Source organism: Neodiprion fabricii, chromosome 5 (genome assembly GCF_021155785.1).
Source record: "Neodiprion fabricii isolate iyNeoFabr1 chromosome 5, iyNeoFabr1.1, whole genome shotgun sequence".
In the NCBI taxonomy this organism is placed as follows: Eukaryota; Metazoa; Arthropoda; class Insecta; order Hymenoptera; family Diprionidae; genus Neodiprion; species Neodiprion fabricii.
In genome coordinates, this window is record NC_060243.1 from 21,574,742 (window position 1) to 21,592,824 (window position 18,083).

The 18,083-nt window shown below is 35.2% G+C and overlaps 1 protein-coding gene across 15 annotated transcripts in view; it reads left to right on the forward strand.

Moving 5' to 3' along the window:
- The window catches only part of LOC124183312 (protein muscleblind), a 157,172-nt gene that overhangs the window by 120,647 nt on the left and 18,442 nt on the right, over positions 1-18,083 (forward strand). For 13 of the 15 annotated variants that reach the window (XM_046571646.1, XM_046571647.1, XM_046571648.1 and 10 more), the window contains 3 exons: positions 1,308-1,349; positions 2,131-2,263; positions 13,947-14,440. In XM_046571646.1, coding sequence (XP_046427602.1) covers positions 1,308-1,349; positions 2,131-2,263; positions 13,947-14,005 — 234 coding nt within the window. In that variant the 3' untranslated portion in view covers positions 14,006-14,440. Of the gene's footprint in view, positions 1-1,307; positions 1,350-2,130; positions 2,264-13,946; positions 14,441-18,083 lie in introns of those variants that run through there. The other 2 variants (XR_006870959.1, XR_006870960.1) reach the window with 1 other exon arrangement.

Consider the following 18,083-nt stretch of genomic DNA (forward strand, 5'->3'; position numbering starts at 1 on the left):
TCTCCCATGTTACGTGACGAAATTTCAAATCAACAATTAAAAATGTAAAAAAAAAAAAAAAAAAAAAACACGTGTAGATACTCTTAAAAATGATCCGCGATTCGTTCTACTATTCTTGGTTTAAATCACAACTTGAATCTTGCAATTCCTATATGCATCGCCTATATACTTTCCCATGCTTTCTTCTTAAGTAGGTATCTATAAAGCCGCGCGCGCAAGATCAAAAAACAAAAATAAAAAAATTTACCGTACCGCTGTGAGAATACGGTATAGTAAACGAGACAGCTGTAATGATGATAACAACAATCATTCAATCGTCGGAAAAACATCGGCAAGGCTCTGATTTTATTTTGTCATTGTATATCTTTAACACCAGAAAATAAATTTATATGCATATATGTATGTTGATTCGAAATGAAACAATACAAAAATTCGCAATTATCGTAAATCGAAGAAGAAAACAAAAGCGAAATAACAAAAGGATGCCAGAAATGAATACGTAGATTAAATTTTTGACTGAAGTGTAATTTAAAAAAAAAAAAACGACGGAAAAACAACCAGTATTTATTTCACTGCGCTGAAAGTACGTCGCTCTTTTTCGTTCCAAATAATTACCGGTATCCATCCCGTGGATTATTTATACGTATACACATTGTACATATATACCCACTTATATTCGGGTGAGAAACAGAGAAAATTTTCTTCTTCTCTCAAAAGATATTCGGGATGGGGAAAAGAACGACTGAAAAGTAAAAAAAGACGAAAAGTATATGACAGTATATTTGTTATTAACCATACATGTATACGTGGATAATTTCGTATTACATACAAAATCTCTTAGTATGTATAAAATGCAATCATTTTCGAGTGGGACTAATCCAATTCCTAATTTATCATGCGTCATCGGCACAATTATATATTATATGTAATAATAATTTATATTTTTTATCTATGTATATTATTATTATTATTATTATTATTATTATTATTATTATTATTATTATTATATTGCGATGATGATGATGATCTTAACCACAACAATAACGATAGCCATACAATCATTGCCTTTGAATTCCTGGAAATAGTATTTCTTGAACAGCACAGAATTACTGTTATTGCTGTTATTCTTATCACTGTTGCTCTATCGTTGTTATATAGTGAAAACAAAAGAACAACACCATCAAATAATAGTTTTTTATTATTTCTATTTGTTATATATTAAATACATTGTAAGTAATATTATCATTATTCATAAAAATCAATTATCATCGAACAAAAACTTGAACACATTCGTGTCTTTGTTACAGATGGACATGAAATCAGTCGGGTCATTCTACTACGAGAATTTTGTAAGTGCAAAAAGAAAAACCCTTTTAGAAATGTGAATGAAAAACGTCCCAAAAAAAAACGAAATAACGAACATCTAGAAATTGATGCAAAAAAATCCAAGTTCAAATCACCAACGAAACAACAGCCAAAAAGAATCAAAGGATCCAAATTCACTCCAAACAATTAAAATAATCTATGAAATAAAAAGAAAGTAGCAAAATTCTTAAAAACTGAAACAAAACTTCGAATTCAAAACCTTAGAAGGTGCCCTGGTCGATTTCGACGTTGACGTAGATATCACCAAATATCGTAGTCCGCGTGTCTCAAACGCGGAAAAAACCTCAGCAACCCCGTTCTGTACGCAATCCTGAACAGAAACACTCGAATCCATTTTCATTTGGAACAGAAATAAAGGATTCTACGAAATCGTAATACTAAATCTGTCGAATTCATGCCATTTCTTTATTTCTTCGTCAAATGAAAATGTATTCGTGTTTTTTTGTTCAGAATTGCGTATAGAACGGGGTTGTTGAGCATTTTTTTCGCATTTGAGACACGTGGACTTCGGTATATACGACGATTTGGAGGTATACGCGACAACGTCGAAATCGAACTTGACAATTCGTCATATCTATGAATACATTGTCACGCGTACTTGATGTTTTGTATCTTTGCAAATGTTCGACGCGTTACGATAATATAACGACGACAAAAAGGTTTATATTGACGTTGTTCAACTTGCGATTTTTTTTTTTTTTTTTTTTTTTTTCCGTTTTCCGTTCCGTGAAAATATTCTTCCAGGCCTTCCCCGGAATGGTACCGTACAAACGTCCAGCCGGCGACAAGTCGGGCATGCCTGTGTACCAGCCCTCGGGAGCGGCGACGACCTACCAGCAGCTGATGCAGCTACAGCAGCCATTCGTCCCCGTCTCATGTGAGTACGCTGGAGTAACACCAACAAACCACCATCACCCACCACCACCCTCGATTGTAACGACAACGCTACAATCATCTCAAACCTCAAATAATAATAGTAATCTTATGAATAGTAATAGTGGTAGTAATAACAATAACACCAATGCCTCGAACCCGGGTAACATTAACAACAACAACAACAACAACAACCATCATCACCACCAATCAGCCGCCGTCGCCGCCGCCGTTGCCAACCACCAACTTCACACCGCTGGTTCGGGTTCCGGTTCCGGTTCCGCTGGTTCCGCCGGCCCCGCAGCCCAGGCCTCGAGCCTCGCGAGCGAAAACACGAACGGTGTCCTGGTCGATCCCGCGAACCCGCCGCCCCCGCCCCCGGGGGGCCTGAGCGTCGGCGGGGTCGACAAGCAGGGCAGCGAAGGCGCCGAGGGCGCCGTAATCCGGCCGCGTACCTCGCCCGAATTGAATCACCATCACCCCCACTCCCACTCCCACCCTCACTCACACCATCAGACCCCCCACCACCAGCACCACCTGCCCCCCTCGATGTCCCCGGCGGCTATGACGTCGATCGCCTCGCTGATGAGCAACCCGAGCATGTGCACGTCCCTGGCAAGCATGTCGTCAATGGCGGCTAGCATGCACGCGAACATGCAGGCCCACTACACGATGGCTAACATCAACGCCCTGAACAACTTCAACGCGGTTCAGAGCCTCGCGATGGACCCGGCAGCGCTGGCGAAGGAGGTAGCTCAGAAGAACTACGCCAAGGCCGTAAAGCTCTCCGCCTCGCAGGCATCGTACGGCATAAATCCCCTCACGGCCCTCAACTACACCGGCGTAGCACTGAACAAACAGGCCCTCGCGATGCCGCCGCCTTCGATTTCGGCTCCCCCCGCGACGCCCCGCCCCCCTCAGCCTGGCCTGGGCCTTCAGGGCCTCGCCGGCATTCCGGGAGCTCTCGCGGCATCGCCGTTATCGGCGGGCCTCTTCCACTACCCGCGGCCACCTCCACAGCCTCAGCCGATAAATCCTTACTCGCTTATGCGGCCGCACCACCAGATGCTGCCCACTTCGTACATGCAAACCGTGCCGCTAGGCAGCATTCAGGGCATGCAGGGAAATCCTTACGCCGCCGCCGCCGCCGCCGCTGCCGCCGCCACGCACCAGGGGCATCCCTACGCCGCCATGTTGCCGCCTGGAATCCCCGGCGTCTCGGGCGTTCCGCAGGGTGGCGCCACTGGGCTCCAAGCACAGCTAGCATCTGGCAACGCCGCCACCATCGTCGCACAGCCGCAGGTTGCTCTCAGCTCGGCCAATACCGGTGTTCAGGTTATCACTCAACCGTATAAGAAAATGAAAACTACGTAAATTTGAACAAGGGTGATTCGATTGTTGTTTTGTGGCTCAGAGACGGTAAGGCGAGATATTTGAATGGCGCTGTGTCGTTGTTCGACGTTGCGCAGACTCTGAATCTTACCCGAGACCCTTTCGAACCATAAAACTGCCTGTATTCAGGGTGGTGACGGACCTGGATTAGTCAAGGTGTTTCGACGATCGACAAGGGGAAAACATCCTACTCTTATTTTTTAAACAGTCGCGCGACTTTAATTGGCTTTTTAACGTGTATTAGTTATTTGTAATTTGTACATAGATAAAAATTAGAACCGAGTATTCAAGTTCGAAAGTTGGCACATGATTTTCGTGTATTTATTTTATTTTTTTTTTTTCTATTGTGAGCTATCGGTCGCGATTCTGTATATCTGTCGGTTAAAGTCCCGCCCCTCTCCCTCCACCTCGTTGGATTGAGTCGTGAATTCGTCTGTTTTTTTTTTTTTTTGCTAATATTTGTTTGCTTTTTTGTGAGAGGGGTGATATCAAATATCAAATCCAAAATACCGAAGCCATTGTAGCAGTCACAGACACTTGGATACGGTTGACGTATGTATCAGATTAAATGAGAAAAGAAAAGAAAAATCGTAAAAAAAAAAAGATAGAAAGAGAGACGTTGAGTTTCATCTTCTAGTCAGACATTGTCGGTGAACAGTGCCTTATATAATAAATACATGCCTATATATATACATATATATATGTTATATATATATAAATATAATATATATATATATATATATATATATATTAAAGAAAAATGAGAGAAAACCAGAAGAGGGAAAAGAAAAAGAAGAAAAAAACCTAACCAAACCTTAAACCCGGTCCTATATATGAATTGATAATAGTAATCGTAGTCTCTTGTATATAAATTATACAGTGAATGAGGAATATAGAAAGATGAAAGACAAAAAAAAAAAAAAAAAAAAAACAATTTATGTAAAATATTGAGCTTATTCGTTTGGGTAATAATCACTATTATCATCATTAATATTTCATTTAATTTTCTTTTTTTTTTTCCCTAGATACCGTGTGACGTTTTCATATTAAATTCGTCGTAACTATATACACGTGCATACGTACATATATCGTAGAGTAAAGAAAAACCATGCCTCACATAACCCAACTTGATGTCCTATCTTATGCAGGCACAAAATATATACACAATGTATAAACGCGCGGTTATACAATAATTGCGGTTTAGTAGTCGGCGATTATGCTAGTTCGTAGTTATTGTTTTGGTTTGATTAAGTAAGCTAGTTAGTTAGTTAGTTATTTAGTTAGTTAGTTAGTTGGTTACATGTAGCTAGTGATTTTATCGTAAAGGATATTGTGTTATTACCATTAATATCGATAATTTTTCTTTTTTATTATCTCGTTTTTTGCTGTATTACAGACAATTTTTATCGCTCCATTCCAGTTTTTATTCGTTCGCCAACTCACGTTGTTCAGTTTTGCAGAAAATTTCGCACGCCAAAGCCGCCAATGGCGCAACGTGCTTTTAAACTTGATCGTTGACTCGATATCCTATCAAGACTCTTTGTCTCCTACAATTTAATAAGCAACGTTTCTGGCAAATCACCTTTCATCTTTTTCGTGTACAAATAATTTCATTCGCTGTTCTCACCTTACGTTATATTGTTATTATTTTAATGATTATTATTGATTTTATTGTATTAAACGGACGGACCTCAAAGGTCGATAATTCTTTTTAATAAAAACTCTCCAAATTTTATTCACGGTTGAATGATAAGCCGCAGATTTTACCGCCACTATTTATTATATACCATTATTAGATTAATATGAAACGAATTAGTTTTGTAATTGTTTCTAGTTTGTTTGTTTCTTTTTTCCTTGTAATTTCTTTGTTAGAGTGTAGTTCATATTTGGTCAGAAAAAAAAATGTTGTTCAGTTTCTATCTTTTAGTTTTGTTCTTTTCTTACCCGTTGTCCAGACTCTGCAATTGTCACATTTTTATCTCATATTTTAACCCCCCACCCCCCCCCCCCCCCCCCCTTTCTCATCTTCTTTACGTGATAAATTCTTAATTTTTAATTCTAGTTATCATATTACTGTTATCAATATTATTGTTATCATTGTTATTATTAATATTATTATTATCGCGCCGATAATTGTCAAAGTTCCCAGTATAAGCAGAGCTATACAGTGAAAAATATGTTTCCTAGATAACCTTGCCCTCCCTCTACCCTCCACCGTCCCTTTCATAATTAGGTACATAATATATAGGGAGATATATGTATACATACGAATACACATATACCGGTTAGTAAAGAACGAGCGCGAAAATGGATCCGAAGGATAAAGGAAACGGAGAAAATGAAGAGAGAGAAAAAAATCGAAAAATAGAAAATTGAGGGAAAAAAACAAAAAAAAAAACAAAAAAAAAAAAAACTGAAAACAATATTCTAAAAGAATAATTATCTTCACCGATCATTAACGAAAAAGCGTACTATGTAAATACACGAATATATATGTATACATATATTATTGAAAGGTTTATTAGTAACTATTAATATCATTATTCTATTATTATTATTATTATTATTATTATTATTAATCCTCCGTATATCCTCAACTAACGTATCTATTTACCCTATAAAAATTTAAGTCCAAGATTCAATTCGGGTGAGATGCGTATACATACATATAAACGCTTTATGGTATATGAAAATACAGAGAGGAAAAAAAAAATGCGTTGAAATATACCTACAATGCTATAACTATATTTAATATATAACACACACACACACACATGTGTGTGTATGTACATATAATATATACGTATTATATGGAGGTAGTAGTAAGAAAAGTACAATTTTTCCACGATGTTTTGTGTTTACTTTTTGATCGTGATTCGATGTCGAGTGGGGCGCGATTTTCTGCCGTACAAAAGAATTAAATTTAAATTTGAATTCGAATAATCGAGACAGTGACGGGATGAAAATATTAAAAGCGCTCGTCTGCATTTCCAAATTTTTCCTTACCCTTGCGCGGAAGACGGTAAAGTTCGTTGACGACGAAACAGTGAAAACATGATTCAAAATCACGCAAGTATAAATTTTTGTCCTTCTTATCAACAAGAATTCAATGAAGCTGAGTGGAAAAATTGGGTCTCGTAAAAACCTGACACGAGTTGGAGCGGGAATGAAGAGTGAAAAAATATAGAATTTGATTTGCTTAAAAAAAAAAAAAAAAAAAAAAGAAAGGTTTTCTCACATGAAATACAATGTGTGAACATGCACTATCTGCTCATTTGCTACCTCCCAACTCCACGTACCGTGTCACGCCATTTTTTCGTGAACACATTCACACGACATACAGCGAAAAAAATTTAAAAAAAACATACACATATATATATATATATATACACACACACACAGAACACACATATACACATGTATATATATAATATTATGATAACTCTACATAGTGATAATCGTAAAATGTATTTTATATAGTGTGTAACAACAATTTTATTATTATTATTATTATTATTATTATTATTATTATTATAAATCGTTTAAGAATATCATCTAGATATATGATGGAACTTCATCGAAGAAAACCGAAATGACCTATAGAAAGATTTAAGAAACAACTGTTTCAACAGATCGAATTGCAAAAAAAAAAAAAAAAAAAATTAGGCAAAAAATGAATTTCAACAATACACCATGTATACGCGCAAATTGCATACCGGCACAAAAAGTTAACAAAGTACGTAAGAGAAAGCAGCAAACGAGCAATGAAACAAGAAATAAACACGCGCATATTATACACAAACAGGTGACACGTAAAGGTTCGTATTACTGAGTAGTCGGTAGGCTAGGAGGTAGATAGCTACAATATATACATATATGTATATACGTATATGTATGTATGTATGAAATCCAGTGTTTAACCAACACCCCCTCCCCGCCCCCACCCCCGCCGCCTCTCCGCCGCCGTCACGGCACCTTTTTAAACGCACGAACAAAAAAATTTTTACCGATAAAGAAAACGAAACGAAATCGCTGGTTGAAAAAAAAAAAAAAAAAAAAAAAAAAAAAACCGATTTGAAAAATAAGAACAAATCAACGATCCTTGACAAGATTTAAAATCAATTTGACTCTGGCTTTTACCATAGCTTTTTATATATCGTAAGCATAGGTATATATTTAATAATTTCGTTGAAAGTACAAGCATAATTATTATACATATGAGGAGATCGCGATGATTAAAATAACAGCCGCAGAAAAGTGATGAGAAAAAATTAAAAACCGCACAGACACGCACATAGTCTTCCAAATTATTTATTTGTAATTATTATCGTGTATCAATTTTTCTCTTGTTCTGATCTATTTCGGAATCTCGATTTATCGCGCGGGACAACGTATAGCGGAATTTTCGAACAATTGTTATATTATTGATTTCATTTAACTGCTACCGATTTTTTTTTTTTTTTTCTTCCTACGCTGTCAACCGAGAAGAAAAAAAAACGCAAAAAATGTCAAAAACAAAGTGACGAATCGACAAATCGTTAATCAATTTTCAATCTCACATAACGAAGCGGTTCGTAAGGGGGGAAAATAAATACATAAAAAAAAAAAAAAAAAAAACGGAATTATATATAAATATAAATGTACATCAATAATTGATTAGTCTTATTTACAAATACAAATGAGTAGACTCTCGTTGTTCAACCAGAGGCTGCTGCACGTACTACTAGTATTATAAATACTACGTTGTAATTATTATCATTATACTGTCGTAAACATAGATAGGTGATATATTATATATAACGTTATTATATTCCTCCTATGTGTGTATGTATAATACCGAGTATTCGAACACGCGAACACGTATAACTAACTATTAGACTGTAGCTGTACAGAGAATACGCGATTATGCTGTCGCATTATTTTATTTTTATTTTCATTTTTCCTCGTGGTTCATTTTTTTTAGTTCTTCTCTTTCGTAACTTCCTGGCTCTATTTCGGACTTTAGATATTATACATGTATGTCTGATTGTCCCGAATATCCCGATCCGTATTTTATAGGTGTTTGTAAAGTAAAGTAAATAATTACAAAAATGACTTGACAACTCTGAAAAAAGAGGAAAATCACGAAATTGCAATTACATGCAACAGTTTCCACACATCGAGGTTTCTTTCTCTATTTTCTAATTCATTCGATGAATACCCTATATACATACATATACAGATAAAAATTCGATAGCGGTTGTGTCCTAGGGCGGCCAAGCGTCATAAACATAATCTCAAAAATTTTCACCTTTGTTCACTGACAATTGTAGTCAACGATGATAACTCGAATTCTAGCGCATGCGCATTAGACGACGGATCATGCAGTCTTTAGCAATTCACTATATATATATATATATATATGTATGTATGTATGTATATAAGTGTATTCTTGTCGGTGATTAGAATTCTCAAAATTTGTGCAAGGAAACAGAAGAAATCAATCGTGAAATAATGTTCTGCCGAAATTCTGCATTCGAGTTGTTTTTTTCATGCCTTGCCTTCTTACTGAATCTGAAAACAATCTGTAAAGCAAATGCAGGAAAAATTAAAAATATGCAACTTCGATGGGGAGGGGGAGAAAATTAAAGCGCAAAATGAAAAAGTCAGAAAACAAAAAAATAAATAAAAAACCAAGTGCCTTTAAATTGCACCGAAGTTTACACACACCACACACACACACACACACACGCGCGCAAACACTACATATAATTTAGTACGAGATAGAATGAGATGTTGAAGGAGGAAGGGTAGAGCGAAAATAGAAACAGTAGTAGAAAAGCACGCGTGCGCAAACACCTATTACATTATTTGTATTGAAACTAAAACTAAACATACTTTTTAATGATTATATACACATATTTATGGTATAAGAGTTTAATAAGATATATATATATATATATATATATATATGTATATATATATATATATATGTATATGTAATCGCGAAACGATAATACACGTAGATAGATAGGGATATATTAGGGTACATATTTATATTATACGTGAATTGCGGATTTAGTCGATCGGAAGAGAAACGAGGAGAGCAAAAAAGTGCAACGAAAAAATATGATAGAGAAGAAAGCCCTGTGAAAAAGCGGCAAAAAAAAAAAAAAAAAAATTATCCACCTACCTACCAAACTACTGACGAGATACATGTTAAAAAAAATTTTGTACACCAAAAATGAGAACCGAAAAAATTTTTCAATTACTACTGTTACTGCTACTGCTACTGCTACTACTACTACTACTACTACCACTACCACTACCACTACATAAACTTATACCAACCTATACCTACATGCATAACACCTACGTAGGTAGTGTTTATTATTATTATTATTATTATTATTATTATTATTATTATTATTATTATCATCGTGTACTTGTATCGTCACTGATAATTCTTCGCGCGTAAATTAATTTCTGTTGTTATTATACATTTATTATTATTATTATTATTATTATTATTATTATTATTATTATTATTGCCTATATATCGATACGCTATATACCTACTTCTGGCTCCGTGGAATCTGCAGATGCAAAGCGCGATTTTGACCTAAACATAACACGAAGACAAAACATGAAACTTCGCGAAGTACACATAAAAACACACAGACACACGTAAACAAAGAAATAATTCGTTAATTTATTATTAATTATAAAATGCATCTGTGTCCGCATTCATAGACAAAGAATCTGAAATGTGTATCAGAATTTGTTTTTTTTTTTTCTTGTGGTTTTTTGAATCATTTTTTCTTCCATCGTTGATAAGATCGATGCTTTGGGAGGAGGCGCGGGCGCCTCGGCGTATATTGTATTGTAAAAAAAAATTTCCACGTTCGATGGAACGCGTGCGGATCGTGAAATCGAAAGTAAGAAGAAGAAAAACTGGTCAAGATTGCAGATTAAAAGAAAGCACAAAAATGAAAAAAAAACACGCATTCAAAAGACGACAAGAAAAAGGAGAAAAAATCCAACCAAGTAATTAGGAACTGAGTGTAATGTTACGTCGATTAATAGTAATTATGTAGATCGCTTGGAATTAAGATTAAAAACTAAGAGATTTAAGATAAAAAGAAAAAAAAAAAAAAATGAAAGAAACAAAGGTACCGAATAGTTAAGGAAGACAACTATGGAAACTGTATTGCGTCTGCATATTCGGTCGGTGGGCTGGGTCTTTAATTGTCAAGGAGTCAGAGTCAGTCAATCATTCAGTCAGTCAGCCAGTATTTGTAATAATAATGCTTGATAAATGCATGAATATTTGTTTTATTAATGCTTCATGATCTTATTTCATATTTATATACGTATATATATATATATATATATATATATATATATATATATATATATATATATTACGTTATATATACATATATATATATATATAAATATATATATCTATCCATACATATATCTCAATATGTCTCCAATCATACAATTCCTATAGATTGTATCTTATATACTATGGTAATAATTCCCTCCTCTGTTTTCCCCTATTTTCATATATTTTTCTTCCATCCCGCATTGTTTTCGTTCTCCTCCCGAATTTTAAATTTCTCCGCAATTACGAAAAGGAAGCATATTACAAATTAACCTCTATTATTGTAACTCTATTATATATGTATATATACATACATGTATATACATATACATACGTATACATAACACAAATATATTTGTGATTTTACACAATATATCTTGAAGAGAATAATTGATCGATGTAAGAAAAATCAGTTCATTCGTATTCACCCAATGCCATCCCCCCCCCCCTCCCCCCCCTATCTATTATCTATATCTTCATCCCGATCGAATTCTCCCCGTCGATTTTAAGAACCATCGATATTTCCCGTATTAAAACCTATAATATATAATCACGCCTATATTACCTACTTACGTGATATTTTCTAATATATGCATACGTAGATGCGCGTTTGCAGGAAACAGTGCTTGGTATTTTTTTCAACTTCTAATTGGTATATCGAATTTCACGTAGCTTGTTGTTGTTGTTGTTTTTTTTTTTTTTTTTTCTTTCCCTTTATTTCTACCGATTTTCGTTCTGTTCCTTCTTTGTCCTTTCCCGTTGTCCGTTCGAAAAAAAAAGATCACTCAAAAATTAAATAAATAACGAAACAAGGAAAGAAATCGACCAAGGATTGATTTTTCTCATTTCTCTCGCGCCGATCTTGTAGCGGCGAACCCTCCGCGTATTCCTTCATCCCCACTCCTCCTTACGCCGGTAACTTGGCATAACCCTCTTTGCATTTCTCTTCCCCAACCATCCACTTCTTTTTGAATCTGTAGATGCGTATGATTTCACATATTCCTTTGTTTTTTTTTTTTTTTTTTTTCTTACTGTTATCATTTCTTTCCTACGAGACTACCTATTCCTGTTTTGTTTCATGAGATATTTTCATTTCGTTGTTGGTAATCATTGTTGCCGCTATTACACACAGTATGATAAGAAGAAAAGAAACCAAGAAAACGGAAATGAGAGGGTCTTGTTCGAGCTTTTGCTTGCGACACACGCGGCCAGTGGTGCGAAGACGTATTTTGTGCTTTTATTAATTAACCATCCACGCTCCCCCCACCCCAACAACCGGAGTCAATCCCCTCGAGCCCGTCTCGTATCATAAAAGCTTCTTGTTTTATACACCGCATGATTCAATCCTCGAGATAGATCCTCGAATCTTGATATTCAATAAAAAAAAAAAAACTCACATAATACATTCGATATATTTGATTATGAAATTTTACATTTGAAAATAATTAACTTGGAAAAGAACAAAAAATTTGTTGTACAGGTCATCGTGTGTAATATTATTATTATATACATATAAATGTACGACGATGGGTTTAACAGAGTGATGGGCTGGGGGAAAACAGACTAAGCCAAGCACTAGTTTTGAAGGGCGGTCCTTTTTGTATCCACTTACTTTTTTCCACCTGTTTTTTGTATCCAGTAGATAAATATATATATATATATTTATGGATATATATATATATATGCTTTTTGTGAGAAACAAACATCAACCAGGAGAATCAGAAAAAAAATAAATTGAAATCAGACCCTCCCGTAAAAAAAAAAAAAAAAAAAAAAATACTTATACCCTATCAAACACTGCAGGAGAGAAGGAAGAAAGAATGAATCAACATCGTGAAGAGATTTAAACAAACATAATTACAACCAATAACAATTTCCATAATAAATCAGTGAAAAAATACGCATTCGGTGGTAAACAAATGATTGAATAAAAGCAGAGCTGAAAAATTTCGGTAGCAAAAGAAAAAAAGTTAATAACGATGACGGCGACGATACCAATCATTCTGTTCTCTCCGTATTGCAACCTCGTAGAATCTTCAGATGATTTGCAAAATGGAGAAAACAAATTAAAAAAAAAAAAAAAAAAATGATGTTTGTAACTAAGAAAATAATAATCATGAAGTTGAAGTAAATGAGGAATCATCGCCGCTGCCCGAAGCTGCGGGCGCGAAACTCTGCCGAGTCTTGTTGTGCTTCTGAAGAACGGATAAAAAATACAGAAACTTGTTTATTTATATTTATTTTCCTCCCTTATCGATAAGCACCGACGACCCATCAATCCACTAATCCGTATACTTCTTATCCATGTACGTGGCTTATGTGTTATTCTTTTCCTCCCCTTCATTTGGTGAAGCTTTTTCTCCTCATGATTTCTCTCTTTCACTCTCTGTGTCATTCTTCCTCTGTGTATGTATGAATTCTTTATACCATGTCATTGTGTCCCTCTTACTAGTTCCTCCCACCATGTATGTACAGCTTTTTGTAGATTCTTATCTTGTTAAACATCGATCCATTTTTGTAACGTATTTTTAATTCTAACGCAACCTAAGTGTTCCGATAATAATTCACTGGTTTGCCAAAACAAACTCGCAACATTTCGTTTCTGAACTTCTGGTGCTGGTACAATAACATTTAAATAATTGACGATCGTTACACGTTGGAAATCCTTCTTGTTTAAAAATCGTAAGAATAAAATCATTGTTACAAATAACTGCTTTTCTTGAAACCGTACATGTGGAATTTCAATATATGGATAATGTAAAACTATTAAACGGTATGTAATACATATAGTAGCATATCGCATTCTCCTCTATGTGACACTTATGTCTACCCGCAGCCTGATTCCTACCAACCATTCACAACTACCACTCTGTACCTATACTGCATTACAAAAATTTAATGATTGAGCTGATAAAAATAATTTTAGGTAGAGGTTTTGCTGCTGTTGATGCTGTCGCTGTTCACCCCTCCTGCTGTTGTTGCTGATGCTGTTGTTGCTGATCTGTAGAATATCTCTATGTATCAAAGATAACACTCATATAACCATACACACGAACAAAAAAAAGAAAGAAAAAAAAAAAAGAACCAGTGATATCGAATTTGAAAACTCGAAAAACAACTTTCTCTCTTGTAAAAATTTCCAACACTTTCCACTATATTCGTTGGACTCTATACGTATTTAGAAAAAACAAATAACACGAATTCATATCCACGATAATAGAGCTCTCCACTACTATCATTGATAATTATATTTAACTATGTATGGTTATGAAATATTCTATAATCTTTTTTTTACAGAGCTATATTACACACATTGTATTAAGTTGCAAAGCTTTGTTCACGTTGAATCTTGCGCAGGCTTTACGCTTTACAAAAAAACCGACAAAAAAAAGAAAAACCAAATGAAATGAAATGAAGTGAGTCATAAAGTAGAACAAAATACAAACACATCTCCCATAAAGGATCACTTTGTCGTCTCTTTCGAGGTTGATAAGAAAAAGTGAAAAAGAAAAAAGAAAATAAACGGAACGAAAGAAAAAAAAAAGTTCTAGAGTGAGTGACGTAGAGTGACAGAAAGTGACGAACATTAATTTATCGCTGTGAGAATATTTCAAATCGAATAATGCAGGTGAGAGGAATGTTGTTGTAGGATGCTTAAATAATGTGTTGCGTGTTGCTAACTGAACATCTATGATTTCTCTTCTATATCATTATTATTACGACTATCATCGTCCTCGGCACTCACGATGAAATTAAAATGGCAATGATAGTACAGGTAATAATAATAGCGATGAGCATGTGCGGGGCTCGGCATCAATCTAGATTTTTCGACGATTGTGAACCTTGATTGAAATCACTTAATACTGATGTATGTCGAACTAGCATCGTGCTAGAGTGTTCTGCACATCAAAACTAATGCTCGCTCATCCCGATTTCTCCATTCAATTCTTTTCCGTGAAAATGAGCGTTTGGCGATTCAAAAATTGTCCATGTATTCTCAACTAGCACCGTGCTAGACTGTGTTAAACATCAAAACTAACGCCAGCTTAATCCGATCGATCGATCCCAATTTTTTCAACGGTTAATAGCGCTTATTGATTTGATAATTGTTAATATGTTCTAAACTAGCAGCGTGCTAGACTGTGATTTGCGTAAAAAACACTTTCAGAAAAAATCGGTTGAACGTCAAGCCCTATGCATGATACGCATACCTGTTTGTCTAATTACGTCTAAGAATTCGTAACGATAAAAAAAATTACGCAAAGTAGAACGATAAAAAATCGTTTATGCGTTATAAATCTGCATGATCGTCCCGTTGACGCCTGTTGTGTGCTTAATGCTATTATAGTTGCTCTCACTGTCACCCGAACAAGAATTTACCTTGGGCAAATGTTCGAAATTCTAGCATAATTGAAAACACAATACAGCGTAAGCTTACAAGGGAACGAAAAAGTTTTAGTTTTACATGCCAAGAAACCAGTGAGCTTCAAATAAATACGGCGTTATCATATTTCCACCAAAAATTCACTTCTAGCAGACACTGAAGAGTCAAAAAAATCAATGCTAAATATCAAAAACTTTAACAACGATCTAAGAATTGAATAATTTTATAGATTGATTTTTTTTACTAGAACACAAAACGACTTGGGGCACATGCTCAGGGTTGAAAACCCCAATAATATTTTAAACAATGGACAATTCCAGAATTTCATTCAACCATAAAAATCGAGCACCGCATGTTTAGCGCATACTCCCGTCACCAAGCGACTGATTTTTAACTAGTGCATGTTGAACTCGAGGTTACAAAATACACAACGTGACATCGACTATGCATAGAGCAGTAACATAGCGCTTAAGAATGGGTTCACACGGTTGTAAAGAGTGTGAAACTTTGTTGATTGCGTTAATATTATTAAGTGAGGCTGCATGTCAGTATCCCGATAGACGCATGTTGTCCCTGGTTTCGGCATCGATATTTCGGCGCTAAAGAGAAGTAAATTTTGAAACAGGAACAAGACAAAAGAGAACAAACATTGCTCACCGTTTACCTTTTAAAAAAAGTTAAAATTTCGTCGGTCAAACATGAATATTGTATAAATACTCTTCTCTGCGTGCGGAACCGCACTTCCAATTGACATAAAAGTGAACTTCTCACCGAGCAGCGCGAATTCCAAAATCAAAGACGTGACCGCGGTTCAGTCACTGTCGGAGCGTCTCTGCGTCAAGGCGAGCGCTCGCTATCTCGCGCGCATGCGCGTTTCCAAACAAGCTTTCGCGCAAGCGGGCCCGCTATTCGTGTTTGACGAACGGGATTCGCTTAGTATTCGATCGTACAACGTGCAGCGTTCTCTTCCTCGCGCCGAAAGATCGTATTCATTGTAGTTATCAGGTGCTACGGAAACGTTCGGGGTCAGTGAAACCGAGCGAGTTACGGAGAGTGAATGATGTGATAAATTTCAAATTTTCGTCAATTCAGCATAATTTGCGCATGCAGTAAAAAAAAAAAAGAAATAAATAACAACGTTCGTTATTATTTATTTTATTTTTTTCTCTTAAACATTGACCATTAATTATTCAATAAATATTTCTTTTATCTTTCTGTTTCATGCCTGCGCCTATCTGCCTGCTGGATACACACGCCTGTTATTATCGATTATATTCGTGCCTTTCCTCGACACTTTTAATGCCGTTTTTTTTTTTTTTTTTATTTTTTTTCTCTATTCTCAACTCTGCATCCTGATATCGTCTTCTCCTGCGCGTTAATGGGCAACGCTTCTCCTCCTCCCAATCGTCCTGACGTCGAACCATGGCACCTCATATGAAACTTCCACATCCCCCGCATGATTCTTCGATGCAATGTTATATCCTTTACAAAAAAAAAAAAAAAAAAAAAAAAAAACCTCCGAATCATCCAAATAACATACTAAACAAAAATTTGACCAATACCGTTCGATCCTTTTCCTATGTTTTGTCCCCGTTACTTGAATCGAATTGCCGTTCACATTTTAAATACGATACGATACTTGTGTAACAAAAAAAAAAAAAAAACCATAATTCTGACGTATCTGTTTGTTTACATTCTCGTGGATATGTTTTAACTTCGAATTCCTTTTTTTCTTTTCAACTTTAAAAAAACGTGGCTCTCACCGCATACGCGACAAATGCACTTGACAATCGGTTGAAATACCAAACGGATTATGAAAAACTTAAATCAATCGGAATTATAAAATGCAAAACGACGAATCAAACCAATGACAACTAATATAAAAATCATTTCAAAACCCTCTAACTTTTTTTTCTTTACCCTGGTGTTGGGCCGTTCCGCATATTTCATACACGTATATGTATACATGTATACATATATCAATGATAATACTCCTATTTGGATTTATGATGCAAAACAAAAAAAAAAACATTTATTTAAACCTCACCAACGTTTTTCTTTTTTTTTTTTTTTTTTTACCATACTATTTCAATCCTTGGTTCTACTTATTTTACATGTCCCTTCAAAAATCCAATCGAAAACAATATCAATGATTTTGACAAAATTTTTATTTCTTCCTCGTTGAGCCGTAACTACTATTATTGTCTGTTACTCACTATTTACTGTTATTATTATTATCTTCGTCCCATACTCATAATTAATTCGTAATTATCGAAATCGCTGGCTTGGTTATGTGTGCACTGCCGCTGAAATTATTGCCATGGCCGCCATTGAAATATGACTTGTGATACCTCGTTATTATCCTTTTTTTTTTCTTACTGCTACTTTAATACGGTGTTTGGTAATTGACGCAATTTATAAATAAATCAAAAACACGATCGACCAACCAAATTAATGTTTAAAATAATATAATAATTATAAACATACCTTCGTCCCTATGCGCGCGTGTCTTGAATCAATAAACGAATGAAACGGAATTAAACCAACAATCGAAATAAAACTGATAATGGAATAACAAAATCGAACGAAATGTGTTTTGCTGATATTTTTTTTTTATTTTTTTTTTTTTTTGTAACCCTCGGCGTTCCTCGAATTACAAAAACAAAATAAAATCATGTT